Genomic DNA, 27,872 nt, shown 5'->3' with positions numbered 1-27,872 from the left:
TGGAGGTCTACAATTTTTTTTCTGAGGTCTTGGCTGATTCTATTGATTTTCCCATGATGTCAAGCAAAGAGGCACTGCGTTAGAAGGTACATCCACAGGTACACCTCCAATTGACTCAAATTATGTCAATGAGCCTATCAGAAGCTTTAAAAGTCATGACATCCTCTTCTGGATTTTTCCAAGCTGTTTAAAAGGCACAGTCAACTTAGTGTATGTAAACTTCTGACCCACTGGACCCATTGTGATACAGTGAATTATAAGTTCAATAATATGTCTATAAACAAATGTTGGAAAAATTACTTGTGTCATGCGCAAAGTAGATGTCCTAACCGACTTGCCAAAACTATAGTTTGTTAACAAGTTTGTGGAGTGGTTGAAAACCGAGTTTAAATGACTCCAACCTAAGTGTATGTAAACTTCCGACTTCAACTGTACAACATTGTTACCATTTATTCTATACACCTGAAAAGTACACAAAGTGACTCGAAGTCAATGTTAAGCACACATCTAGTGTGGAAACATAGCTTATACACAACTAAGATTTCCTGTGAGAACTGTTATGAAGAGGCATGCTATAATTAGGGGACATAGTGAGGAGTACACAATGTCTATAGGTGTAATTCCGTAGTAAAGCCTTTCTCCATATGGCCAGCAGGGAGCACTGTTACTACAGGCCAGACCACCACCACCACCAGCAGGGACAGACAGACACAGACAGGGGTGCTGCTGCTTGCGGCTGGCTGCGTGGGAGCCCATCACCATGGAGACAGTGCATTGTTTTAGCAGTGAGGGTGAGCCACGGGTTCCCCCTGTTCTGTCTGTTTACTCCAGTGTGAATGTAGCATTATGTTAATGTGCTGAAGCATCGCAGACGGAGGGAGGGAGGGAGACAGACTCACAGATGGTTTAACTCACACTACAGACAGAAAGCGAGGGAGGAGTGCGGATGGGTGTCAGGAGGACTGTGCGGCCACACCGGTGTGTGTGTGTGTGTGGAACGTTTCACAAGTTCAGGATTTTGCCGTTTTGTCTTGAACTAAGAGCATATGGAAGGCTGTTCATTATGCAAATGAGTCAGTAAGAATGTCAATAAATACTACAGCGGAAGGTATAAGTTGGCAAAGAAATGCACGCATGGGACTTTTATTGTGCATGAAACATCACTAACTAAGAAGACAACAGTATGCACGTAGATAACCACTCTTCTTTGTGTGTATGTGTGTACTCTGTATGTGTACTCTCTGTGTGTGTGTGTGTGTGTACCTCTCGAGGGATGTGTCCATGGTACCAGCCATGGCTCCTGATATCGCTGCTGCAGAGTTTCAGCTCCTCCTCCAGCTCCTTCCGTAGTTTCTCCGGTGGAGACTCCAGCAGGTACTTCTCCTTGGAGAACTAGAGGGAACAGGAAACACACCCCTGTGAGACAGCTGCTCACCCCTCAGGCTAGCAGGACAGCAGTGATACTGGTACTATGCACGCACGCACACACACACACAGTACAATGTAGTACGTGGAATCCAACACTCGTTGACCTGATTTCAAAGAAGGTCTGATTTCCCCCATTGTGAAACCTTTCTAAATAAAACTCTTTCTTACGTGTGTGTGTGTGTGTGTAGGCTTACAGTACTCTGCCTGTCTTTAAAATGTCTGTTATATAGTAATCTATGACCTAACATCCTCCATTCCTACGCACACGAACACAGCACAGCGTAACTCACGCACCACAGTCCCACCAACAACCGTAGTTACACAATCAGAATGCAAGACTTTACAGTAAGACACATTTCAACAGTACTGTTCTGAAGTTACGTTGAAACCACCATGACGACAAAGACATTTACACTCGAGTCCAGATCTATGAGGAAAGACGCGGCCAGGGAGGACAGAGAGAGGGTCAGAGTGAGAGAGGAACTGAAAGAGAGAGACAGGGAGTGGGAGATGAGAGAGAGAGAGAAGGGGGAAAGAGAGTGAGTCAGAGAGCCACAGAGAGCGAGAGAGAGATGAGAGAGAGAGGAGTAAACACACTGACAGCATCTCTATACTACCAGTAGAGGCACAACCACCAAAACAAACAATAACAACACGGTCTCTATGGACACAGGGATGAGATGCTAAATGGAAAGACATGACGTTATCTGACACCCACTGGGAGTAAACACTATCCAAGTACACTTCTACAGGTGTAGGATCTTAATTTGATCACCCTTTTGTTACAGGGATTATTCCTGTAGTGTGTTTAAGTTTTAAAAAGGGTTCTAAAGTTTGACATTTCCACTTTGACATTTCAGAAACTGTAACAATGTCACGGCCGTTAAAAGAAAAGGGAGTGGACCAAAGCGCAGCGTGGTAAGTGTTCATGATTTATTTTCCAAAAAACACTTGAACAAAATAACAACGAACAGTTCTGTCAGGTGCAGAAAAACAAAACAAAAAATAACTACCCACAAAACACAGGTGAGAAAAAGCTGCCTAAGTATGATTCTCAATCAGAGACAATGATAGACAGCTGCCTCTGATTGAGAACCACACCCGGCCAAACACAAAGAAATAGAAAACATAGAAATAAAGAAACTAGAATGCCCACCCTAGTCACGCCCTGGCCATAGAGAGGTTTTTATTCTCTATTTTGGTTAGGCCAGGGTGTGACTAGGGTGGGCATTCTAGTTTCTTTATTTCTATGTTTTCTATTTCTTTGCGTTTGGCCGGGTGTGGTTCTCAATCAGAGGCAGCTGTCTATCATTGTCTCTGATTGAGAATCATACTTAGGCAGCTTTTTCCCACCTATCTTTGTGGGAAGTTGACTTTTGTTTATAGCATGTAGCTTCACGGTTGTTTTCTCATTTGGCGCTTTGTTGGCGTCATTTTTAATAATAAAAGAAAATGTACGCTCAAAATGCTGCACCTTGGTCCACTTCCTTCAACAGCTGTGACAAACAATCCCTACAAACATTTCCATTAATTATAATCCATGTAAATATTCACATTTCCTGTTGCTGCAGGATTATTTTCCTACCGTAGAAAATTAAGATCCTACATCTGTACAAGCAAGATTTTTGACTACAAGTGAGACTGTCATTGAAAGTACTGCATCTCTTCGCGCGTGTGTCCGTCCATCCATCCATTGATCAGTGAAGCTGTCTATCTGTCTGTATGAGTGAGAGAAAGAGATGAGGGGGCTCCAAAAGGCAGACAATCAATACCATATCGCCCCGGGTCACTGTATGCTTCTGGTCACCCGCCCCCTTCTCTCCTCTTCTCTGAGATAAGTTGATTAAACCCCCACTTTCTACTTCACCTCCTCCTCTTTCGCCTCTCCTCCTCTAGGGAAGGATGGAGGTATGGAGGAGGGCAGGAAAACCACAGCAGTTTCCACTCAGATTAGATTTGACGTCACGTTTCTGAAGTGAAGTGGGCGTGAAGTGTGTGTCTGTGTGAAAGGGATTCTGGGCAATAAAAGAGCAGCAGGGTCAAGTGTGGAGTTATTGCTTTTCCCCGTCTCTGTGGTGACCCAGGAGAGACTAGCCCTGCTGCTGCTGAGCTGACGGACCATCCTGTAATTGGGTTTTACAGTAGACACACACTGTGTGTGTGTGTGTGTGTGTGTGTGTAGGTGAGTAGGTGGTGGGCAAATTGGAATAGCCAGGCTCTCTATGATATGACTGAGACCAGAGAGGGAGACAGACCGACTGACAAACCGAGAGCGACAGAGAGAAAGAGGGGCAGAAAGAGAGAAAGAGTCAGAGGGACCAGGATGTGTGTGAGAGAGAAACAGTGTTTCAAACTTTTTCTCTTCCGACTCCCAAAGAGGGGTGGTACGGTACACCCATCCAACCTCTGGCTGAGCCCCATGTTCTGTGGCCCAGTTACACTGCCTCCCTGGTGGGTTGGAGTAACAGCCTCACACTCCTTACTTTCCTGGAAAGCACAAACCCAATACTTTTTTGTTAATGCAACATCAGAGAGACACAGACAGACACAGACAGACAGACACAGACAGTGAGAGAGAGACAGCGAGAGAGAGAGACAGAGAAGTAGAGAATAGCCAGGTGACATTCATTGATACAGGGTGGGTAGAGGGAGAGAGAGAGTAATAGAGGAACTACAATGGAGTGCGAAAGACTATGCCATTCATCTAACCCCCCCCCCCCTACTGCAGCCTTGGTTGCTATGGAAACGTATCATTGTGTGTGAAGAGGCCAGGTGCCGGGCGATGTACAGTGAGTGCAGCATTCCTGGCTCCAACAGCACGCAGCTGGGAGTCTTGAGACACACACACACACACAACAAACACACAGTCCTCCTCATGTATATAAGATGTTAAACACAGCAGCTCATTCACCTCAATATTGAGCCAGAAAGCCATTAGCTTTGGCTGGCTTACTGTAACACTCTAACCATACAGTAATATCTACTGTACATACTAGAGGTCGACCGATTATGATTTTTCAACGCCGATACCGATTATTGGAGGACCAAAAAAAAGCCGATACCGATTAATCGGACGATTAATTCGATTTTTAATTTTTTTACATGTGTTTGTAATAATGACAATTACAACAATACTGAATTAACACTTATTTTAACTTAATATAATACATCAATAAAATCAATTTAGCCTCAAGTAGATAATGAAACATGTTCAATTTGGTTTAAATAATGCAAAAACAAAGTGTTGGAGAAGAACGTAAAAGTGCAATATGTGCTATGTAAGAAAGCTAACGTTTCAGTTCCTTGCTCAGAACATGAGAACATATGAAAGCTGGTGGTTCCTTTTAACATGAGTCTTCAATATTCCCAGCTAAGAAGTTTTTGGCTTGAAGTCAGAAACATTGCAATGCTTGACGCACAATGAAGAGCTGCTGGAAAAACGCAGGAAAGTGCTGTTTGAATGAATGTTTACGTGCCTGCTTCTGGCTACCACTGCTCAGTCAGATACTTGTATGTTTGTATGCTCAGTCAGATTATATGCAACACAGGACATGCTAGATAATATCATCAACCATGTGTAGTTAACTAGTGATTATGATTGATTGTTTTTTATAAGATAAGTTTAATGCTAGCTAGCAACTTACCTTGGCTTACTGCATTCGCGTAACAGGCAGTCTCCTTGTGGAGGGCAACGACAGAGAGGCAGGTAGTTATTGCGTTGGACTAGTTAACTGTTAGGTTGCAACATTGGATCCCCTAAGCTGACAAGGTGAAAATCTGTCTTTCTGCCCCTGAACGAGGCAGTTAACCCACCGTTCCTAGGCCGTCATTGAAAATAAGAATATGTTCTTAAGTGACTTGCCTAGTTAAATAAAGATTAAATAAAGGTGTAAAAAAATAATAAAAATACAATTTTAAAAATAATATATATATATTTTTTTAAATCGTCAAATCTGCGCACAAAAATACAGATTTCCGATTGTAATGAAAACTTGAAATCGCCCCAAAATAATCGGCCATTCAGATTAATTGGTCGACCTATAGTACATACCACTACCAATACATCACATTGGAGGTAAAAAACAACGGACTACAGTGCATACCAACTTCATCATTCTTTTTAAGTTGCTCATTTCGTCTGTGGACTGGAGGCACAGAGGTGTCAGGTTTATTGAAGAGGTGGGATAGTTAGGACAGGGACAGACCGCTGGGTCTTGGTTCTTTCCCCCAGCTGATTCTGGAGTAGGACATTAGGGGATATGGGGGTTGGGCTGGAGATTGGGTGTGCGACGCAGGGCTAGGGACGGACGGAGATGGGGGGGTTAGGGGGTGCAGATGGGAGATACGGGGGTTAGCTGGCGATGGATGGGGGTGCAGGTGGAGGGTTGGACTGTGTCCCTGCACTCCTTGATGTTATGAATAATAACACCAGATGATCCATCACCTCATTTACCCAGACACCTACTACCCTCCCACTTACTCACTGCTGACCAATCAAATCGCACCAACTAATGACATCCCCCACTCCCTCCAGCAGATCACCAAACCAGAGGTGGCGTTACCATCAGTCAAACTCACAGAAATTTCGACTGGATCCAAGATACATACAATCTACCAGGCGCAATCTACCAAAAAAAACAAACCCCCTCTCTGGCCCAAATGGTACAATGCAAAGCAAGGAATAAGGGATGCACTGAAACAGACATGAAGTGTTCTTAGATCCAAACCCATGATAGAATGTAGAGCCTTTCTCTTTCAGCTTCCCCCTGCCCCTACCCCAGCCCCGTTGCTATGGTAGCAGCCTGAGATTGGGGGACCCCACCTCCCCATCCGCTGGGCCAGAGCAGAGGTCCCTCTCTGTACCCTCTATCCCTCCCTCCCTCTTTCCATCTGCCCCCCTCTAAGGGGTTTAGGGGCCTGGATTACTGCTTAAAACCCTCCCACCCAACCCTGTCTCCCACCATCTCAGCCGTATCCCATTATTTCACATGCTCCTATCTTACCTGATATCCTCTCTCTCCTCCTAGTCTCTTAGTCCTAAACACCATCACTCCCCTTCCACAGACTTGCGGTACTATGAGAAGCCACGTTGCAGTGTCAGGAATGTTAAAAGAACATACAAGGCTTAAGTTAGCCTGGCACAGACTGTAACCCAAAGTAAATCCCATAGCTTTATGATAACCACCAAAGCTCATCTGATTCATTTCTCCGGTAACGTCATTCACATACAGTAATTGCGCCATGTAGACGCTTAGCTAAGGAATCGCCGAGGAGCAACGTATCCCTCACCCTCCCTCCTCCTCCTCTCCCGCCAACCAGATATACATCTAGTTACATTGTATGAATTCCATCCTCCAGTCACTCTTCGGTCGACCCCTACTCCTCGTGGGTGTCTTGTCCGACTGTGCCCCCTCTGTAGGGATCACCTCTGCAGGCTATAGTTTACATCCCCTCTGTTGGCTGATATATCTGCAGGCTGGGGTCTGGAGGTGGGACTGATAACTAGGACCTCCGCTGTCAACACCGACTCCACCACACCTACTACTGCTGGTATACACAGACACACAAAGCTACTGGCTTGCAACAGAGTGGCAGAAAAATCCTCATTCCTTTCCTCTGTCATGCCCTGTCTACCCCCTTAGGGCTGCTCAGTGCTAGCTCTCTCTCTCTCTCTCTCTCTCTCTCTCTCTCTCTCTCTCTCTCTCTCTCTCTCTCTCTCTCTCTCTCTCTCTCTCTCTCTCTCTCTCACACACACACACACACACACACACACACACACACACACACACACACACACACACACACACACACACACACACACACACACACACACACACACACACACACACACACACACACACACAATCCCCTCTAGAGCTTGTCACTCAGCATGGTCTCAGTGCCTCTACCCCCACACTGACTGACAGCTGGGCCACAGGATATGACACGCTCCTGGACTCCCACTGTGGACCATCCATCTATTCTCTTTTGCTCTCTCTTCCAAACTATTTCCCTCTCTCCATCTCCCTCCCTCTCTTTCTCTCTGTCTGTCTGTTTGTCTCTTTCTCCCCCCCCCCCCCCCCATTCTCTCTCTCTCATCAAAGCCTTCTTTGTCCCACTCTCTGGTTTCTTAATGACAGTTGATTAAGATACTGCACCTGATGGGTGTGATTTATGATGATAAGGAAAAGACAATATTAACTGAGCGGGTAAGAATGAGTTGCTGTGTGTGCCTCCCACCCCACTACCACACACACACAACGTGAGAGAGGTACAGAGATGCACTCAGCTCTAATGATTTCGGACTGCAAGTATGTCTCGGAGCTGATTCTCTTCCCCCTGACTCTCAACCTCTGTTTTTACTGTTAAACACGCCTGTAGGGTAGCAGAGTATGTTCAGAGGTAAGGGCACACACACACACACACACACACACACACACACACACACACACACACACACACAACCCCCAAAATAATGCCTCTGGATGGCCACAACATGCCCCCAAGCTGCTTCCCTCCTGCATCTGGAAACATATTGGTATAGAAAATAGGTCATCTTTAACTCACTCTTTGTGTGCGTCTGTGCGTGTGTGTGTGTGTGAGTGTGTGTGTCCATGCTAGGCAGCCTTGTGACCCTACCAAAAGGGAACAGGTCCTTTTTTGCATTTAGATAAACTCTTCACAGAGCCAGTCCTGTCAGGGGGAATCAGCCTCTACTCTACAGCCTCCACCCACCCCACAGACCCCACAGTGGGGGTCACTTTGTGTTCCCTCCACTGACCCCCCCCCCCCTTACATCCTTTCCCTGGCCCTGGGGGCTGCTGGCTGGGGAAAGGCCAGGATTGGAAGATTGGGGGCTGCTGGATGAGACTGAGGCAAGGCCACAAGGGGTCAGGGGCTGGGGAAAGAACAGGGAGGGGGCTTGGGGTTTTGGGACTGGGGACTGGAGGCTCCATCAGGGCATGACTACCCAATTAGGAGAGGACAGCTGAGAGGTTTGACAAAACGCAAGGCTAGAGGTCTCACGCAACACATCTACCATCATCAACCAAGCCCTTTCCTCCCTCCTCCCTATCCGTCTCAGGAGACCCAGCACGACCATTCCATCATCAACCAGCACCTACCACCAACCCACCGCCCTCCCTCCCTCCCTCCCTCCCTCCCTCCCTCCCTCCCTCCCTCCCTCCCTCCCTAGCCTACTCAGCAGGGCCACACCTGGGAGATACTGCCTTGGCAACCCCTCCCCCTCTATGGTGGCTCCTCCCTCCCTCCCTTCCCTAGCCTACTCAGCAGGGCCACACCTGGGAGACGCTGCCTTGGTAACCCCTCCCACTCCATGGTGGCTCCCTCCTCCCTACCTTCCTCCCTCGAAGCTGGTGGAGAGGAGACTGAAAGGGTTCATGTGCACCGTCACGCCGAGCTGGGCCTTGCCGGGCTGGGCCTTGCCGGGCTGGGGACGATCCTGCAATGTGCAGTGGGGTGAACTGAAGGGGAAAACACAGCTGGGTGTGGCCAACGCTTTCCTCTGATCTGCTACCCCATGGTCTGGGTCTCCACTAACCAATAACAGTAGACTACATACATGCACCGTCAACCTGGACTCATAACACTACCGTCCGAGGTACAGCTCTCTCCGCGGCACTACAATACGACCCGATAAGACTTCCCTGGTCCTCCATTTACCAACAACATATCTCAACTACCCGACTTCTCTGTAGCACTGAGATAACACGGCCCCGTCTCCTCTACCCAAAACCTTGCTTTGTCACTGCCCAGCCTCCAGCCCCAGCAACAGCCTCCGGTCCACCTCCTCAGTACAGACAGGCAGTGAGTAATCTGCCAGGAACGGCAAGGATGGAGGGAGGGCAAATGAAAGGGCACTTGTCTCACTTACCTGCTTCGGGTCTCTCCATTCCTCTGCCTTCTCCTCCTCTCTCTCTCTCTCTCTCTCGCTCTCTCTCTCTCTCCTCCTCTACTTTCCTTCATCCTCCTCTCTTTCTCCACCTGTCTCTCTATCGCCTCCCTCCCCCATCTATCTTTCCCACCTGCTCCCTGCCTGTCAGTGTGTGTGCTCGGTGTAGCAGCCTGTATCAGTGTGTGTGTGTGTGTGTGTGAGTGAGTGTGTGAGTGTGAGTGTGTGTGTGTGTGTGTGTGTGTGTGTGTGTGTGTGTGTTTGGTGCAGCAGTGAGACTGGTCGGCCCATTACACTGACAAGAACAGGAGCAACACACTGATGACTGGGCTCCGGGGAGAGAAAGGGAGGAGAAAAGGAGAAGGGGGGAGAGGAAGAGGAGGAGGAGAGCGAACAGGCTTACAGGGATACGGGTGGATAATCCACACACCAGAGAAAGAGAAAATTGGCCGGATTAAACCCTGGATGGCTGTCGGCTGAATTTCATTGTTCAGGTCATATGAGGTTCCCAAAAACCCACAAACCTCCTCTGACTGGGATTTATTATATTTTTCCTATTCAGAAAGATTCCCGGTTCACAAATTGGTATGGATTCATTTTGTTTACAGACATATCGACCGCAGAAATTATATAACACTCTGCTGGGTGAAAGCATAACCTGCCCGTTTGTGTGAGATGAATATCAAAATAAATGTGTGTTGGCATGTAGGAGTAGTCAGGAATAGACAGTGCTTAAGCCCCTCTCCTCACACACAGAAAAACACACACACACACACACTGAAAGAATGGCCCATTAATGGCCAGTTTAAAGGCTCTCAAGGGTCAGGGGTCAGGGCCCTGATGGATTGTGGGTCTTGGTGCCTCATCAATACTAACCTGCTTCTGCTCCTCTAGCCCAGCGGTGTCAGTGTGTGGGACGTTGTGTGTGTGTGTGTGTGTGTGGTGTGTCGGCTGGGAGCCAGAGGCCGAGGCCAGAGGCTATCTGTTACCACGGTGACAAGCGGTAATGTGTTAAGCCGAGGCCATGGGATCTTTTTGTTGTTCTTTATAAATGGAGGCCTTTACACTGTCAGATAAACCACAAGTCCCACGATGCTCCTCTCTCTCCCCACCACCCCAAGGCAGGAGAGGAGGAAGCAGCAGGAGGAAAGAGTCAAGAGGAGCAGAAAGTGTGTGTGTGTGTGTGTGTGTGTGTGTGTGTGTGTGTGTGTGTGTGTGTGTGTGTGTGTGAGTGTTGTGTGTGTGTGTGTGTGTGTGCGGTGGAGAAATACAGAGATGCTGCATCCCTTCCATTGATTAATCGATAAACGCCAGTCCTGAATTAATTGTTGCTGCCTAAAAGACACAGCGGGCTGGAATTATGAAGATGTAGAAAGCCAATAAAAGATGGGAGATTTCATCTCCTCCCAAAAACAGAGACTTATGTCCCTGATGATGAGTCAGGAACACATGAGGGATCTGACAGACAGAGACTGAGCAGATGAGACCAGACATTGACTGAACGGTCTCCCTTTGATGCTACAGCCAGACAGACACCAGATCGCTTTCCGTTTTAGACTCAACTCCTTTGTCACCGTCTTACATAGCGTTTATGACAACGACAAAGGAGTTGGCTAGCCTGGAATCCAAACTGAACCGTTTCATGGTGAAGCAAAGGGGCTGGCTAGCCTGGAATCCAAACTGAACTGTTTCATGGTGAAGCAAAGGGGCTGGCTAGCCTGGAATCCAAACTGAACCGTTTCATGGTGAAGCAAAGGAGTTGGCTAGCCTGGAATCCAAACTGAACCGTTTCATGGTGAAGCAAAGGGGCTGGCTAGCCTGGAATCCAAACTGAACCGTTTCATGGTGAAGCAAAGGGGCTGGCTAGCCTGGAATCCAAACTGAACCGTTTCATGGTGAAGCAAAGGGGCTGGCTAGCCTGGAATCCAAACTGAACCGTTTCATGGTGAAGCAACGGGGCTGGCTAGCCTGGAATCCAAACTGAACCGTTTCATGGTGAAGCAAGGGGGCTGGCTAGAGACAAATCGGCCTACCACACTATCAGTCTATCATGGGTTCGTACACTTTTTCAGCTTGAAACCCAAATGAGAAATTGACCATCCTTCTGTGACCCAAATCATCCTTTAATGACTCAAATTAAATTGAAATAGTGTGTATTATAGATGTATTCTCATAACCCGCAAACCATCTCTCACATGCCCAGGGCCAACTTTGGGTCCCGACCCATAGTTTAAGAAACCCTTTTTTTAAATTTTAAATCTCTAGAGACTCCCTGGTGAAATTAAGGATAAATAGATTGCGAAACACAGATTGAAGGATTGTTTCTGATTCAGACACCGAATGAATGGCTATTCTCTGATGGTCAGTAATATATCCTGCCCCCATCCCCATCCCCATCCTTCAGAGGAAATTGATGAGAGCATCGTAACAGCATCTCATCCCTCCCTCATCTCATCCCTCATCAAATGACTGACCACTCCCAATCCCAGCCACTGGCTTCAGGCCTGAGGGAAAGGATGGACCAGAGAGAGGAGGAAGGAGCGGAGGGAAAAGAGGGAGAGGAGAGAAAGGAAGCGAGAACGGAGGGATGGGCCTGTCACATCAATCATCATCCATCACATCAAACCACAACAGCAGCAGCGGAGAACAGCAGCACGCCTATTGTTGCTCGTACAGTAGTCTCGATGCGCCACAACAAAAGACAACAGCAGATACAAAGCAATATGACTTAATATAGGGAGCCCCTGACGGCCTCAGCATTATTTGTAGCTTTGGCTGTAAGTGTTGATATTTGATATAGTCTTAATAGCGGATCGTCACACCCTTTTATTTTGCTTTTACTTTCAGCTGTGCTTTTATGCTTTTGGTGTGGTCAAGGGCCTTTGTGGGTCGACGGTGTAACCGCCCTCCAGTGCATACAAAAGGCTAACGTTGGAAAAGATATCCTGTGTGTGTGTGTGTGTGTGTGTGTGTGTGTGTGTGTGTGTGTGTGTGTGTGTGTGTGTGTGTGTGTGTGTGTGTGTGTGTGTGTGTGTGTGTGTGTGTGTGTGTGTGTGTATATATACATGCTGATGAGCACACAGGAAGAGACAGGCAAGCACATGCACAACACGCAGACACACACGCAAACGCCAGTCTAATCGATACCTGGACACACCCTGCGGTGGGACGTTTTGCTTTGTGAGGGTCGAAAAGAGGAAAAGCATCAATGTCGGTGACTAGCCGTGGTCCGCCCGGAGTCGACAGTCAGACGCGGACACCCAACGCTATACAGTCCTCAGTCTGTCAGTACACAAACATAGGGTGACCTATTGACGGACTTGACGGGCTCTGCACACAAACACACAGACCAGGGTCGTACGAGAGACGGGGAGGAGAGGGAGAGAGAGAACGGGGTGGGGGGGGGGGGGACCAGAGAGGAAGGAAAGTCGGGGGAGGAGAGAGAGAGAGAGAGAGACGTCGGCAGGTAGCCTAGCGGTTAGAGCGTAGCTGGATCGAATCCCCGAGCTGACAAGGTAAAAATCAGTCTTTCTGCCCCTGAACAAGGCAGTTAAACCACTGCTCCTAGGCCATCATTGTAAATAAGAATTTGTTCTTAACTGTCTTGCCTAGTTAAATATAAAGGTTAAAAAATTATTTTTTAAATATATAAAAGCTGTCATATGATACATATAAAATAAACAGATTAGAGAAAGTCCTCACGTACACACGGTCTCTTCTCCCCATGTCCACTGCTGATAATGAGGCAGCGTTTGATCTGATAGGTGGACTGGTGATGCATATAAATCAGGGGTGTGAATTAGCCAGGCCCTCTGATGGGCCGAGTACACGCACACACACACAGCCCTGTCTGGCTGTTATAGTATCCGTGGCCGTGATAGAACCATGTCTTGGTCCCGATAAAGAACATCGAGTGTGGGGTTCTTGACATCCACTGTTCTTCAGAATTCTAAAAGGTTCTTGAAATGTATGGGAGCCTGCAGATGTGTCCCTTTCACTATGTTAACTAGTGTTGCTTTTTCAGTGTAACATTTCTAGCGTTGATTCAAGAGTTAAATTAACACAGTGGTGTAAAAGTACCCCAGTGTTGGCGTTAATAACCAGAGTGGAAGCCAAATCACGCCCATCCTTATCATATTTCCCAGCATGCTCTATTGTAAGTTGATTTTAAGAATTGTTGTGTTTTAATATCTCTGTTTTTGCATGTACACTGATTGATTAATTAATCTCACGCTACTCAAATATAAATGACATACATTTTCCTAAACTATACCAATCTGTTACTGCACCAGTTACTAAAATGGTTGTTCCAGTTTGGATATTTAAGGTAGTCTCATATCTTAGTCTTCCCAAAATTCCAAATGTTGGATATCCCCACTCTGGCTGGATTCCAATAGAAATTACACATCACTTTGCTAGCCGGCATAATGTGGCTTGCAGGCCTGATGTGGCCTGTCACTGTATTATGGTAAAACTACGCCTTCACAAGAAGGCATTATGAAATATCTATTGTGTTGTCTCGAATAATCACATTTAACTGACAACATATTCACTTAAAATCTGACTTGGTGAAGGCCACAGGACTGAAAATGAATGAATGCAAGAACCGTGTCTGTGTCACTAGCAAACACAGTCATGGGTGGTAACTTTAAAATTCACTCGAAAGTCACCAAGGATATGCAATATGAATATGCAATTAAGACTTTCAACCCTACAGCAGGGATATCGAATTCTGGTCCCGGAGGGCCGAAACTTGTCTGGTTTATGGATTTTTGTATGGTTCTTCAAAAGAACCATCCCATGAAAAGGTGCTTCAGAGACCCTAAAATGGTTCCACTATGGCATCGCTCTCACAAACCTTATTCGGTTCCAACTGGCACCTTTATTTTGAAGAGTGCACACAGAAATACCTCTGAGCCTTATAGCCTGCTTCAAATCCGGGCCCTGCTATCTTCCGTTTGCACTGTCAGTACAATAGTCTCTCTCTTTTCTCCATCCTTCCCTCTCCCCTTGTCCCAACTGATCATCGTTGGAGCTGCAGCAGGCAGCAAGCCCCAGAGCTGTGATGCTATTGGCTAGAGATGATGTCATTGTTTCCAGGAGGCAAGGTAGCGCTGAGTGCTATTGGCTGGCAGGGCGGAAAGGCTAGACAGTGCGGGAGCGCTGAGGTATCACTTTCATTCATACAGAGCAGAGAGAGTGAGCAGAGCTCTGTGTACCCGCTGCCACACATCTCGCACACACACAGACAGACACACACACGGGCGCACACTAACACATTACGGTACAGCTCTTGCACAGTGTCTGAGGGCGGTGCAAAGCTTTGATGGACAGCTAGTAACCCCTTGGTTACCTCCGACACAGAGGGCCATTAAATTGACAGACTGAGATAGTATTGGTACAGTACTCATGCTCCTAAACACACACACACGCTCTTTCTTCCTCACAGACAGTATAATCATTGATGGGGGTAGGGATAGAGGGATATCGGGGAGGTGGGTGTTGTCCTTGTGTGTGTACTAGGCTGTCACCATGGTGATGTTCAGATGGAGCCCTTCTTGCTGGCTTGAACTCGCGCTGTTGGAGAGGAGGGAGGAGGGGAGGGCCTTCCAAAACACAACACACATCCCTTAAGATCAGCAATGCCCTTGCATGTCCGGACTCTCATAGCACACCGAAAGCAGCCTAAAATATGTGTGGGTGTGTGTGTGTGTGTGTGTGTACACTCCCAGGGGGAAACACTAGCCCTGCCTGCACAAGATCGACGTGTTATTCCGAGAGACACTCATGGGAAATTAGCCTGTGATACCCTGCTGTGGTGTCACCCTTACCCGTCTTCCTTCTTCCCTCTCTCACCCCCCTTCCTCACCTTCCTCTGTCCATTTTTTCATCCAGAGAATTATGTAATCGTTTTCTGTAGTTGCTGTTGCCTAAGCTCCGATGAGATGCATACATACTGTATCTAAAGAGACGGACAGTCATCCCTCCATCTCTCTATCCCTCCATCTCTATGTTGAGACTGCTATGTGGTTAGTCTCTTCATCTTTTCAGGAGCATGAGGGGATCCCTCCCCCTCACCCCCCACGATGGTGTAGCCTATGGCACAGCTCATGAAGATGCATGGTTTTTCTTTTGTGTGTGTGTACCAGCAGCATCAGCGTCTGCCGTTCAGTCACACTAAATTAGTCCTAAACGTTCAGAGTCAGCTCAACACTTCAGCAGAGCATACCGTTGCCTCTCTGAACGCTGAAAACCATCTAATCAGGGTAATTCTCTCCGTGTGTGTGTTCCCTCCGAACACGATCTAATCAAGGATAGTCTAATTCTTAGTCTCATCTAAATTGAATTGCATTCAAAGCTTTTCAAATTGAATTGTTTCATCTTTGGAGAACTAATGAAACGTGATTCATTAATCCCTAACGTATCTTTATGTTAGATTCGATTACTTTAATCGTTTGGGTATCGTCAACATTTTAATCTTTAGTCTCATCTTTTTCTAAATGAAGTTGAATCCATCACAGAAACGGTTGTTTAAACGTTTTCTAATTTACATTTTTCAAAATGGTTCTACTAGTTTTATTTCGATGTTATCAGTAACCGTCTGTGGAAAAACATACATTCTCCATCTCCTATATCTTCTCTTCCACCATGATCAAACACATTGTCTGCTGCTGTGGAGCTATTCTCTGTCCTACGCCGCAAATCACCTAGTTGCACTTTAATTGCCTGGGGTCCTTTCATAAAGTAAACTGAAACATTAAGAATTCCACCGGGACTCTGGTACCCTGTAACTCACAAAGACCTTTTTTGGGGGGCCATCGCTGGGAAGAGGAAGAAGATTTATTTATGGTATAAATGCCAGTGAGGTAGATTGATTCCAGAGAACCTACAGCGTAAATGGGAGACCTAGGTTACTCGTGCCTTCTGTTCAACCTTTACCTATCCCACTGATGTTAGAAGACGGTCTTTCACGAGGGGAGACCTGGTGTCCCGTCGTGCCATAAATAACAATGCTAGCCTGAGGAGTACTGGGACCACGTCACCTCATCCTCCCCTGGCTGACCCACTAAATCCTCACACCCATCTTATCAGAGACCCAACAGACAAAGACAAGACCTAGGTTACTCGTGCCTTAAACCTTAGCATGGGCCCGACATCTGTAGTTGACGTACTGCTACAGCTCAACCCATTCTACTGCTAAAGCCGTGTACAGTGCTGGTTTGAATGCAAGCGGTGCTCCGAAGAGGTACAGAAACGGGTAAGAAGCACGTCGAGAGCTGTGACCACCAGGTTACCATAACCTTCCCTACCCTCGGCCCACTTATCCTCAGGCCTCTGCGCTCACCAGAGAGGCTCAGTAGGGGTGGTTCAGTCATATCTGTCCGGCTGAACTCTGGCCTCCTGCTGGCGACCCCGAAAACCGCTGACCCCCGGGGTCAAAGGCCAAGTGGACACACAATAGAACCCCTCCCCCTGACCCCTCCTGCCTAAATCCTCACCCCGGATTCCCTCTCGCTCTCGAACGCCGTCAGAAAAACACAGGATCAGAAGTCCGCTGACATCCATAGCAGCAAACGGTCTACCACGTCAACAATGAAATGATGTTTATCAATGTTCAATAATGAGGAATTTAACAGGATATAGACCTACTGGTAGATGAATAGCTTGTGAGGCCGTGTATAGTGAGTTGGAGAGCGGGGGTTGGGGAGTGTACAGAGCAGGTGGGGGTAGAAGTAAGTTCCAGACCAAGTCTGTGATCTCAGCAGTGCTGTGCTGCTCTGCTCCCTAAAAGAGCCACACACACACACACAAAGACTTCTGAGGGGGAACCATGCAGGCACCACGAGGGGTCCTTTAGATCTCTCTGTATGGCACACACATACACGGAAGCATGCAACAACCTCCAATCCCTTTATGTAGCACCTGGATCTGAGACACACACACACACAGTCTCTCTGGAGTGGAGCAGTTAGTGTGGGTAGCAGTAGTGTGAGTAGAGTGACTGAGGTGAGTCTGTCTGTCAACACACTCACACCTCTACCTGGTACAGTGGTAGATATCCCGGTTCCAGCAGTATCCAGCACACCTATTTCATTTACAAATGTTCACCAGTCAGTGCCTCAGCCGTTCTTATCCCACGCTCTCTCTCTCTCTCTCTCTCTCTCTCTCTCTCTCTCTCTCTCTCTCTCTCTCTCTCTCTCTCTCTCTCTCTCGCTCTCTCTCGCTCTCTCTCTCTCGCTCTCTCTCGCTCTCTCTCGCTCTCTCTCTCTCGCTCTCTCTCTCTCTCTCTCTCTAGCTATGTCCTCCAAAATGCCATCTGCAACCACCCTCCCACTGTTTCATTATAGTACAGTCCAGGGTGACACCCTCCTCAGCTCCTCTAAACTCCTACTAAATACTCAGAGGTGGATCGGTCTATTATATCTTTGGATCAAAAGGTTCCTGTGGGACACATTTCAGGTACTATCGAATGGCACTTAAAACACGCAGTCCGCATCCTACGTTCTGACATGAAAGCTTGAAAAGAGCCAACGACAAGAAACTGAAGGTTTTTGAACTGACAAAGGAGAGATTGGCTAATTGGGAGAAAGGTGAGAACCAGTGAGTGGGAGCAGCTACCGACCCTAATCCTGACCTGGGGCTATGGATCTGTGGAAGTGTCTCTGCTCTGCTCAGATCCCAGCACCCCTACCATTCCTCACCATTCCTCACCATTCCTCAGTCTCTGGTCATGTATAATCCCTTGTGCTTCACTGTCTACCCTCTTCGCTGTATCCAGCTACAACTCCAAGCAGTTAGCCTGGGTAACAGTCTGTTTATGCTCTCGTTTTGTGGAATTCTCACGACAAGAGAGTAGATACAGACTGGCACCCAGGCTACAATGCACTGGCATAGGTTTTTTTTGTTGGAAAAGGGCACTAATGGTTAGGACTCCGAGCAAACCGAAAAAAAAAAGAAAAAAAAACAGGCTAAGTGTGTCTCATTACTAGAGAAAACATCCCAGTGTAATTAGCTTCCTCTCTCTCAGTAACAGGCTGATTTTCTCTTGAACTTTAGCAGTTAAACAGCCGCTTAGCCCCTCGCTGTCCCGGGGGGAGTGGCAGGCGGGCGAGGCAGAGGCGAGGCAGGCGCTGCAAAGAGGATTTGCTGTGAAAAGGATTCGGAGGAGGAGAGGAGCGCCCGAGACGAGACACAAGAAGAGTGGCGCAGGGGGGGATTACACAGAGGGTCGCATATTACAATACTCCAGCACGCCAAATCGGCTACGGGCGGCGCGGGGATAATGCTACCTAACGTCGCTAACGCAAAAAAAAAACGTTTCAGTATCAGCTACCGCTTCTGCTACGTATGTCAGACAGGTGGGGTTGAACATGGTTAACTGACTATGTGGAGGTTGAAAGAGCCCCCGCGGTAACTGGTGGTACGGGGCCCTGGGATAATTGGTGGCTGTGGTGGCCCTTAGAGCTCCCGTCACGATTGAAGGCAGCGGAGGCTACAGTGTCACTTGAATCCAGAGGACATGTTTGATTCCATTCATTCCTTTGAGCCGGTCCTCCAATTTAAAGTGACACCAGCCTCCACTGGTTGGGGGCCGTGGTGCCAGGCCATGGCCTCTGGGGTTGACAGACACTCTCTGTGGCCTTGCCAGCCTATCCCAGCTGGGTCACTTTGGAGATAAACTGGGGTTACGCTGCCTGGATGGTTGGAGTTAGCCTGGCTGGCAGACACAGAAAGGGGGGATTAAAAATCAGGAGAAAACCATCAAAGTGCAAACTGCATGGAGAGGGGAGCGAGGGGCAGATGGGGTTCAAGCGCTGATCTGCTCTGTGAACAAACAGGGCTGTAACGTCACAATGTCCCAGTTAGAGACCGACTGGGACGGCAGTGGTCTTAATTACAGACACAATGGTAGCAATGCCAGCATGCCGCACTCCCATAGACTCATAGACCATACGATCAGTAGTAATCTCTCTGCTGGGAGTTTAAAGCACCATATCAGCTGGAAAATGAAAACAAGCTAATGGTTGAACTGAAGTGTTGAAAGCCTGCTATTTTGTTCCCTGGCCCGGGGCACTGAAATGAACCTCGATCAGATTCTTATTTTTGAGAATGTAGTGGTTGAAATGCTCCAGCATCGCCCTGGAGTCGAGGCTCTTTTCAACTCGAACTGTCACTGACAGACAGTGTCTCAGCTTCCTGTCCTGGTGCTGGTCTGAGATCAGGTGATGTAAACAGGACACACAGGTCAACAGACGGAGGATGTTACCAGACCATCTATCAGACTCAAGTGGCTGGGGCTGGTGGCCCAACTACAAATACCAAAATGAGCCCCTTCACTGAACATACTCCCAACACACACGTACACACGTCAGGGTCCTATTTTATTTGAAAGCCACTACTCTGCTATAAATCCTGTTACTAAACTCCGAATACTGCCACAGAGAGTCTCCCAACAGACAAGGAACAGTTGAGAGAGACTACACACAGATAAGAGATGAAAAACAAAAAAAAACAGAACAGCGAGTAGCAATGTATTACAGTGAGGTTTCATACTATCACATACAAAAGCTTTCAATAACAACGTACTACATTGAGGTTTTGTACGATCAGATCCAAGCGGCATGACTTTCAATAACAACATACTTCAGCGATGCTTCATGCCATCAGATCCAAGCGGCATGACTTTCAGTGGTGATCGAATGGAATTCACCTCCCTGCTCTTCTCTCCTGTCCACCTCTGTTACAATAGATGATCTGACCACAACCTGCCAACAGTACAACCCTTAGATCATCTGTCAGGAATCAGCCAGCCTCATGTTTCCCCCCTGGCTTCTAAATTAGACAAGCACAACTAGATATGCCTGCCCGTGTCGTATGGTATCTATGATATCACCAGTTAGCGGCTGGTCCAAAACAGGAATGAACACACTCCAGCACAACCCGTACACACTCTCACACGCAAAGACAAAACCGCTAACAGAAATGTCCAGAAATTCACGAGCCAATATACAGATTCTGTTCAAACCCAAAACTCTCCAACAAAAACACATTCTTTGAATCACAACCGCTCACTTTCATTTCTCAAACACACACCTACACAAACACACACACACACACACTCACCTGCACCTGCATGAAGGAGCCTCTGTAGAAACAGCAGGCGGCTGCCGACAGGGCGCTCCATAGGCTACAGCGTTCAGTCATGATTCCTCTCCTTACGGCTCAGCTCACGGCTGTACTCCACCCTGAGGACCCTAGCACCAGCTCTCCTCTCCTCTGTCACTGTCCCACAGCAGGCAGGCAGCGCTCCTCGCTAGCAGCCACGGCAGCGGCTCATCTCACTCAAAACCGTGTGGCTGCTATGCTACTAACGCTAGCTAACACTACAGTTGCTACTGCTGGTCAGGACTCCAGCCCCTCGCACTCTGCTGCTACTGTCATCTCTCTCTCTCTCTCTCTCTCTCTCTCTCTCTCTCTCTCTCTCTCTCTCTCTCTCTCTCTCTCTCTCTCTCTCTCTCTCTCTCTCTCTCTCTCTCTCTCTCTCTCTCTCTCTCTCTCAGCTACGCACAGGCTCTTTCTCGTACTGCTTCCCTGTCTCGCTCACACTCTGGCTGTGCTTCACGAGCCCTCGCAGGGATTACCTCATCCCTTTCTGATGAAAGGAGTGGGTGGGGGAGGGTGGAAAGGAGGGAGGGATAGGGAGGAGGAGGGAGAGATGCTAGCAGGCACTGGCGGAGTGCTGTCGAATTGCTGGCAAGGCAGACCCCACCCACCCCCTCCTTCACGACCACAGAGAGACAATACTGAGAGAGAGAGAGAGAGAGAGAGAGAGGAGAAGGAGAAAGAGGGAGAATGAAAGAGAGAGAGACCGGGTGGAGAGAGAGCGAGAGAAAGAGAGAGAGGGGGGATAGGAGAGAGAGTGAAAGGGAGAGAGAGGAGCAAAAGAGAGAGGAGCAAAAGAGAGGGGAGAAGGAGAGAGAGAGAAGGAGAAAGAGGGAGAATGAGAGAGAGAGAGAGACCGGCCGGAGAGAGAGCGAGAGAAAGAGAGTGAGAGAGAGCGTGAAAGGGGGGAGAGAGAAGGAGCAAAAGAGAGAGAGGGGAGAAGGAGAGAGAGACACAGAGAGAGAGAGATGGGGAGAGAAAGAGAAAGCGAGAGAATGAGAGAGGGGGGTAGAGAGAAAGAGAATGAGAGAGAGAGGGGGGTAGAGAGAGGGGGAGAGAGAGAGAGGTATGCCTCTTTAGTTTCAGCACCTTCTCAAAGGAATCTGTCCTTTATTCCTAGTTGAAAGGAATTGCAGGGTGGCAAGAGGGGGCAAAGAATGCATTCACACACATTTGAATACACACACACAAACACATTCAGACTCTTTCACTCACACACCCAGTACATCTTAAACTTGTTTGCAATATTTTCTGTCTATGGGTAAGTGTTTGCGGGTGTGTGTTCTTGTATGTTGTGAAAGGGTTGATGTGCTAAGTATAGAATGTGTCTGAGGACATAATTCATGTTCTGTTTTTGAGAGTCAGAGAAAGGCAGGGTGTTGTAAAAAAAAAAAAAAAAAAAAAAAAAAAAAAAAAACGAATTTAGCGAGTGTGCGAAAAACAAAACACACTACACACATCACACTCAATAACACATACACACTGCCACATGCACACCAATCTGAGTCGTCACGTTCGTCTTGAGCAGCGGAGAGGTGGGGCTTTGTCCCCTGGGGAACTGAGTGACATCACAGAGGACGCCTCGCCATGGCAACGGATCTGGAGTCATGACAGCATCCTAAATTCCGGGAGCTTTTGATAGCCCTGCACTGCAGACACCTCACAGGAAAGGACATGGAGGGTTGACGGAATCCCTCTGCTTTATCGCCGAGGTCACCTCTCTTACTACTACGTGTGTGTGTGTGTGTGTGTGTGTGTAGTGTACCCCAACACACACACACACACGAGGTAATCAGTGTGCTAATCTTGTCTTTGAATACACGGGAATAACCCAAACTATCAGAGCGAGAGAAAACGGCACACAAAGAGAAGAGACACAGGAGAGATTCATTAGCGGAGGAGTCTTTCCTTAAACAAATCCCCCTAAAGCAGGGCTCGGTAGGCGGATTACACTTTGTGAGCACAAATAATCCCATAAGGATGCATGCGTTTCCCTATCTCCATCCCCGAGCGTCCTGCGCTGACAATGACAGCATACCAGAGTCTGTGCATCCCATCACGACTCTGCTCCCGCTGCCGTGGCTGTGCGAACACCAAGAGTAGATAGATAATCCTGGGAGCATGGGGCGTGGTGGGGTAGGGGAGCTAGTGTGCATAACATGCATAGATTACATATAGGATGGGACGGGCACTGCGTATTATATATGCATGAAGCACAGTATTTCACTGTATATATAACCACTGTAGCTAGTGTGTGTGTGCGTGTGCGTGTGTTTGATGGGAGAGTGCATTGCAAAGTCACTGTTCTTCTCTCTCTCTCTCTGCACCCTAACCCCCCTAACCCACTTATCATTTATCTCCCATTGCACTCACTGATTCTCCCACCCACCTTCTCTTAACAATAACACAAGGTAATTTAGACCAATCTAAAAGGCTCTTTCTGTGCTCTGCTCTCTGTCAACCCTTAATCCTCCTGTGCCGATCTCAGATCTTGTTTTTCCATCTCTATTTCTTTTTTCCTCTCTCCATCTCTGTTTTTTGTCTCTACACCCCTCTCCCACTCTCTACTTTCCCTCAAACCTTCTCCTTCTACAGTTTTCCTCTCCACACACACTCCCCGCCCTCTTTCTCTCCCCCCCACTCTCTCCCCCCCATCTCCCCCTGCACTCTGTCTGTCTTCTTCAGTTAAATATTAATTACTGATCCCCATTCTGACGCTGTCCTGGGGGCGGATTGGGGAGCAGGAGCCCCTCACACACACACAATGGAGGAGAGAGGAAACAAACCTGCTCCCCCTGTTCCCTGCCTGGGAGCACCACAATAATGGGGAGCGCGTGCGCGTGTGTGTGTGTGTGTGTGTGTGTGTGTGTGTGTGTGTGTGTGTGTGTGTGTGTGTGTACATCTGATGATCCATTAGTCTCAGATCCCCATCAGCGTTTAGGGCTGCTTCTATTCATTGACTCCTATTCATTATTAATCCATATAAAGCCTCTAGATATTTGACTCAAACACCTTCAGAAACAAAGGCCCTGTAATACTGTGGAGCGGTTGGAGGCGAGAGAGGAGGGTTTGAATGGGAACTGTGGAGCCTGCTCTCACTGGCGCAGATTGTGCAGATAACAGCTATGTTTGAGGGAGCTTCTCCTTGCAATGAGTGTGCTATGTGGTTGTTTGAGCTTACTTTAGTTGAATACACTGACTCGAATGTAAATGCAGATCGATGTGTCTCAGTCGGTAGAGCATGGCACTTCCAACGCCAAGGTCACGGGTTCTGGGGTCACCCACATAAATATGCATGCATGCACTACTGTAAGAGACTTTGGGTGAGAGCATCTGCTTAAATGACAGAAATATAGGTTTAAATGAAAATACAGAAACCAGCTGCAATTAGACCTGCACTAAGTAGACTGTGCCTGTTCTTCCTGGCCAGAGGTGTAAAGTACTTTAAAGTATTTTTACTTAAGTAGTTTTTCATGGTATCTGTACTTTACTATTCATATTTTTGACTACTTTTACTTCACTACATTCCTGAAGAAAATGATGTACTTTTTACTCCATACATTTTCCCTGACACCCAAAAGTACTTGCTACATTTTGACATGAAAATGGTCCAATTCACGCAAGAGAACATCCCTGCTCATCTCTACTGCCTCTGATCTGGCGGACTCACTAAACACAACGCTTCGTTTGTAAATGAATGTCTGAGTGTGCTAGTGGCGATGCTTAAATGAATTAAAAACAAGAAAATGGTGCCGTCTGGTTTGCATAATGTCAGGAATTTGAATTCATCCATACTTTTACTTTTGATAATGATATATATTTAAGCAATTCCATTTACTTTTGATGCATGATATATATATTTAAAACCAACTACTTTTACTCAAGTAGTATTTTACTGGGTAACTTTCATTTTTTTACTTGAGTCATTTTCTATGAAGTTATCTTCTACTTTTACCCAAGTATGACCATTGAGTCCTTTTTCCACCACTGTTCCTGGCCCACAGACAGTTTGTGTACTGTGTATTTTGGATTTTATTAGGATCGCCATTAACTGCTGCCATGATGATCAGCTGTGCAGTCAGACGAACACCCCATTGGCCTCATCCCTCTCAACCATACCATTTTTCAATTCCTCTAACAGTCATTTTCTTAAATGGGCGCACGCTTAGTACTAACTGGAATAAGCCATTTCAGAAATGCGTCAAGTGCAGCGGTCTGGTTGCTCCTCATTACACACAACAGACCAGCAAATAATCTTCACATCTTCAACATAGGAATCACTACAAAACCTCGTGTGACCTCTTATACACTATATTAGGCCCAGCCTTTGGAACTTTGATTCACCCTCTAGACATGGCTACTATTTTGGGATCACTACATCTGATGGGCGTGTATACTGCCTTTAGAGCAGATGTCTATCAGCGTTGCTAAAGATGTGATCAACACACGTGGATGATTTCTTTCCTTTGCCGTTTGTAAAACACCCTGCTAGGTTTGACTGACACTAGTTACAGTTTGGAGCTTTTTCTTGAGTGGACAGATGAAAACCGGTCAATATTTAGGTCACCCAGAAAATATACCTCTCTGTTGATATCACATACATTTAACAAGCATTTCACATTCATTATCCAGATACTGACTGTTAGCACTTGGTGGTCTATAGCAACTTCCCACAAGAATAGGCTTTAGGTGAGGCAGGTGAACCGGTAGCCATATTACTTCAACAGCATTTGACATGAGATCTTCCCTAAGATTTACAGGCATATGACTCGGCATATATAAAACAGCCACACCTCCACCATTGGCATTTCGGTCTCTTCCGCAGGATGTTCTAACCATATATTGCTACCACCGTATCATCGAATAAATGATCTAAGCGAGTCTCAGAGAGAGCCAGTGTATGAACGCTTTCCGGTTCCTAGCAAGTTGTCGATTTCATGAACCTTCTCAGGCTACATATGTTAAAGTCACACTTTCCCGGGTTGCTTGATTGTTTATATTGCTTCACTGCGAGGCTTATCAGAGGTAGACATGACAGGGATATTTATAGAGGAGCCAATAGTGCAGGGTTAACCGCTCACAGTGGGCGTTCTACTACGGCACACCGTCTGGGTGAAAACAGTATAACTCTGGTTCGTAGACACAGGACTGCTGCTGACTGTGGCCGCCTGATCGACAACGGCATTTAAAAAGGAACATAAACGAGGTTACTTACATTATGACACACCCTTTAGGAAAATGTATATATGCAGCAGCCCCGCGACAGTTCAGCGACACAATGGTAGGGATTACCTGAGCAGGGCTCAGTTTGTTAAGTGACGGAAACCCAAGACTACAAGAGACATGTTAGCAAGTCTAGCCCAGTCGATTTACACTCCCTCAGATCAATGAAGGCACAGGCCTGACTCAATCTGCCGTAGGACTCGGTGAAGCGATATCGCAGAAAGACTGTGTGTGTGTGTGTGTGTGTGTCTGCATTGCCTTAACACCGGCAGTAATACCGGAGAGAAACTATGGAGTGTGAACTGGAAACAACTAGAACCCCACCCCCAATACCACCACTGCAGCTGAGCCCCCCCCCCCCCCCCCCCCTAGCACACACACACACCATGCATGAGGCACACACTCTCCCAAGAAGCATGTGCGCCCACTCCGTATGCAGGCGGGCACACACACACACAGACGACACACACACACACACACACACACACACACACTGATGAGGCTTCATTAAACCACCAGTGTGTCTTGTGCCAGACATATGTTAATTAACTGCATATAAAGCAGCCCAACCTCTCCCTCCAGACCCATTATGCCCATACAAACCTACAAAAGATACAGTGTCAGAGGCACTCTCTAGGATTTTGTGCTACAACGCACACTCACAGACATACATCTAGGCCATATTCACATGTACCCTACACCACTTCGGCTCCCGAGTGGCACAGTGATCTAAGGCACTGCATCTCAGTGCAAGAGGCGTCCCTCCAGACACCCTGGTTCAAATCCAGGCTGTATCCCAACCAATTGTGATTGGGAGTCCCATAGGGCAGTGCACAATTGGCCCAGCGTTGTCCGGGTTTGGCCGGTGTAGGCCGTCACTGTAAGTAAGAATTTGTTCTTAACTGGCTTGCCTAGTTAAATAAAACTGTTTAAAAAATAACTATACTTTATAACTATACTCTATACTTTAGAACTAACTACACTTTATATATCCATATATACACTACAGGCCATATTCAGTCTGGATTCATGTCCACGTTTCCAGGATAAAAAGCTGAACCAAGTCGAGTTTCTTCCAGCATATGAAGAATGATATTTAAAAACCACAATCTGTCATTTGTTTTTTCAGCCAAATGGCAGCTCCACCACTTTTTTTGTTGATAAAAGCAGATTGCTGATTTAATTCCAATTAATGTACTGATTGATTGAATAAAGCACTGTGCTTCCACCCAGTGTAAAACTTACACAGTCCAGGCCGGGCCAGTCCAGTCTAGTCGAGTCCAGGCCAGCCCAGTCCAGTTCAGGCCGGGCCTGGCAGTCTTCTTCCGCCTGAGAGATCTTTACCATAACATTGAACATTCAGGTCAAGTGTTTATTTAAACATAAGTGTCATAAATGTTTCAGAGAGAAGCGTGTTGAGAAAACGAGGGACGGCAACACGGGGCATCAGAGGGGAGGAGGGTGAGAGAGGAGGAGAAAGAGAGAGGAGAGGCTCAGAGGAGGGGAAGTGGAGAGGAGGAGAGGATAGGGGAGGAGGGTGAGAGAGGAGGAGAAAGAGAGAGGAGAGGCTCAGAGGAGGGGAAGTGGAGAGGAGGAGAGGAGAGGGGAGGAGGGTGAGTATGGGTGGGTGAGGAAACTGGAAGGGGAGAGGTATCACTGCACAGAGAGCGATAGAGACTGTTTTACACCAGATGGATATATGGGTCAGTGTTAGTACTTGCTTCTGACACCAGTTCTTTTTGAGTTCCAACGAAAAACAGACAATGGATCCCAAGTGTTCAGTCAGAACTGAGCACTTTTGTGGATGGATTCAACCCAGAAACCAGGCTTACAGTGTCATCTAGTGGCCTGGTCCTGAACTACACCCAGCACACTGGGACCCAGAAGTGCTGAAGCAGCGCTGTTGATTTTGGATTACATTTCCTAAATGGCAGAATGAATTAGGCTAAAACGCTGAGAGAGACTGCTGAAATGGGCATAATCGCAGAAGCGCAGGAATGTAATCAACTAGAATTACATTTCAAAGACCACAAATCCAATATAACTAGAGAAAATTGCTTCTTTTTTTTAAGACCCTCAAGTCTGAATTCTGCAGAGTACTACATTATGGTTTGTGAAGTCACTTACTCTAAAACAGTTCAACTTA

The 27,872-nt window shown here is 47.2% G+C and overlaps 1 protein-coding gene across 5 annotated transcripts in view; it reads right to left on the bottom strand.

Annotated features, from left to right (window-relative positions):
• LOC110523938 (SH2 domain-containing protein 3C) overlaps positions 1–27,872 on the bottom strand; it is an 84,312-nt gene that overhangs the window by 19,537 nt on the left and 36,903 nt on the right. The window contains exons 1-2 of one of the 5 annotated variants that reach the window (XM_036977673.2): positions 20,465–21,598; positions 1,264–1,392 (exon numbers count right to left, since the gene is read on the bottom strand). In XM_036977673.2, the coding sequence (XP_036833568.2) occupies positions 1,264–1,392; positions 20,465–20,545 (210 nt within the window). In that variant the 5' untranslated portion in view covers positions 20,546–21,598. Of the gene's footprint in view, positions 1–1,263; positions 1,393–20,464; positions 21,599–27,872 lie in introns of those variants that run through there. The other 4 variants (XM_036977672.2, XM_036977671.2, XM_090235017.1 and 1 more) reach the window with 4 other exon arrangements.

This window comes from Oncorhynchus mykiss, chromosome 5 (genome assembly GCF_057628025.1).
Source record: "Oncorhynchus mykiss isolate SJ-2025 chromosome 5, ASM5762802v1, whole genome shotgun sequence".
In the NCBI taxonomy this organism is placed as follows: Eukaryota; Metazoa; Chordata; class Actinopteri; order Salmoniformes; family Salmonidae; genus Oncorhynchus; species Oncorhynchus mykiss.
This window is presented reverse-complemented; position numbering and strand designations above follow the sequence as displayed.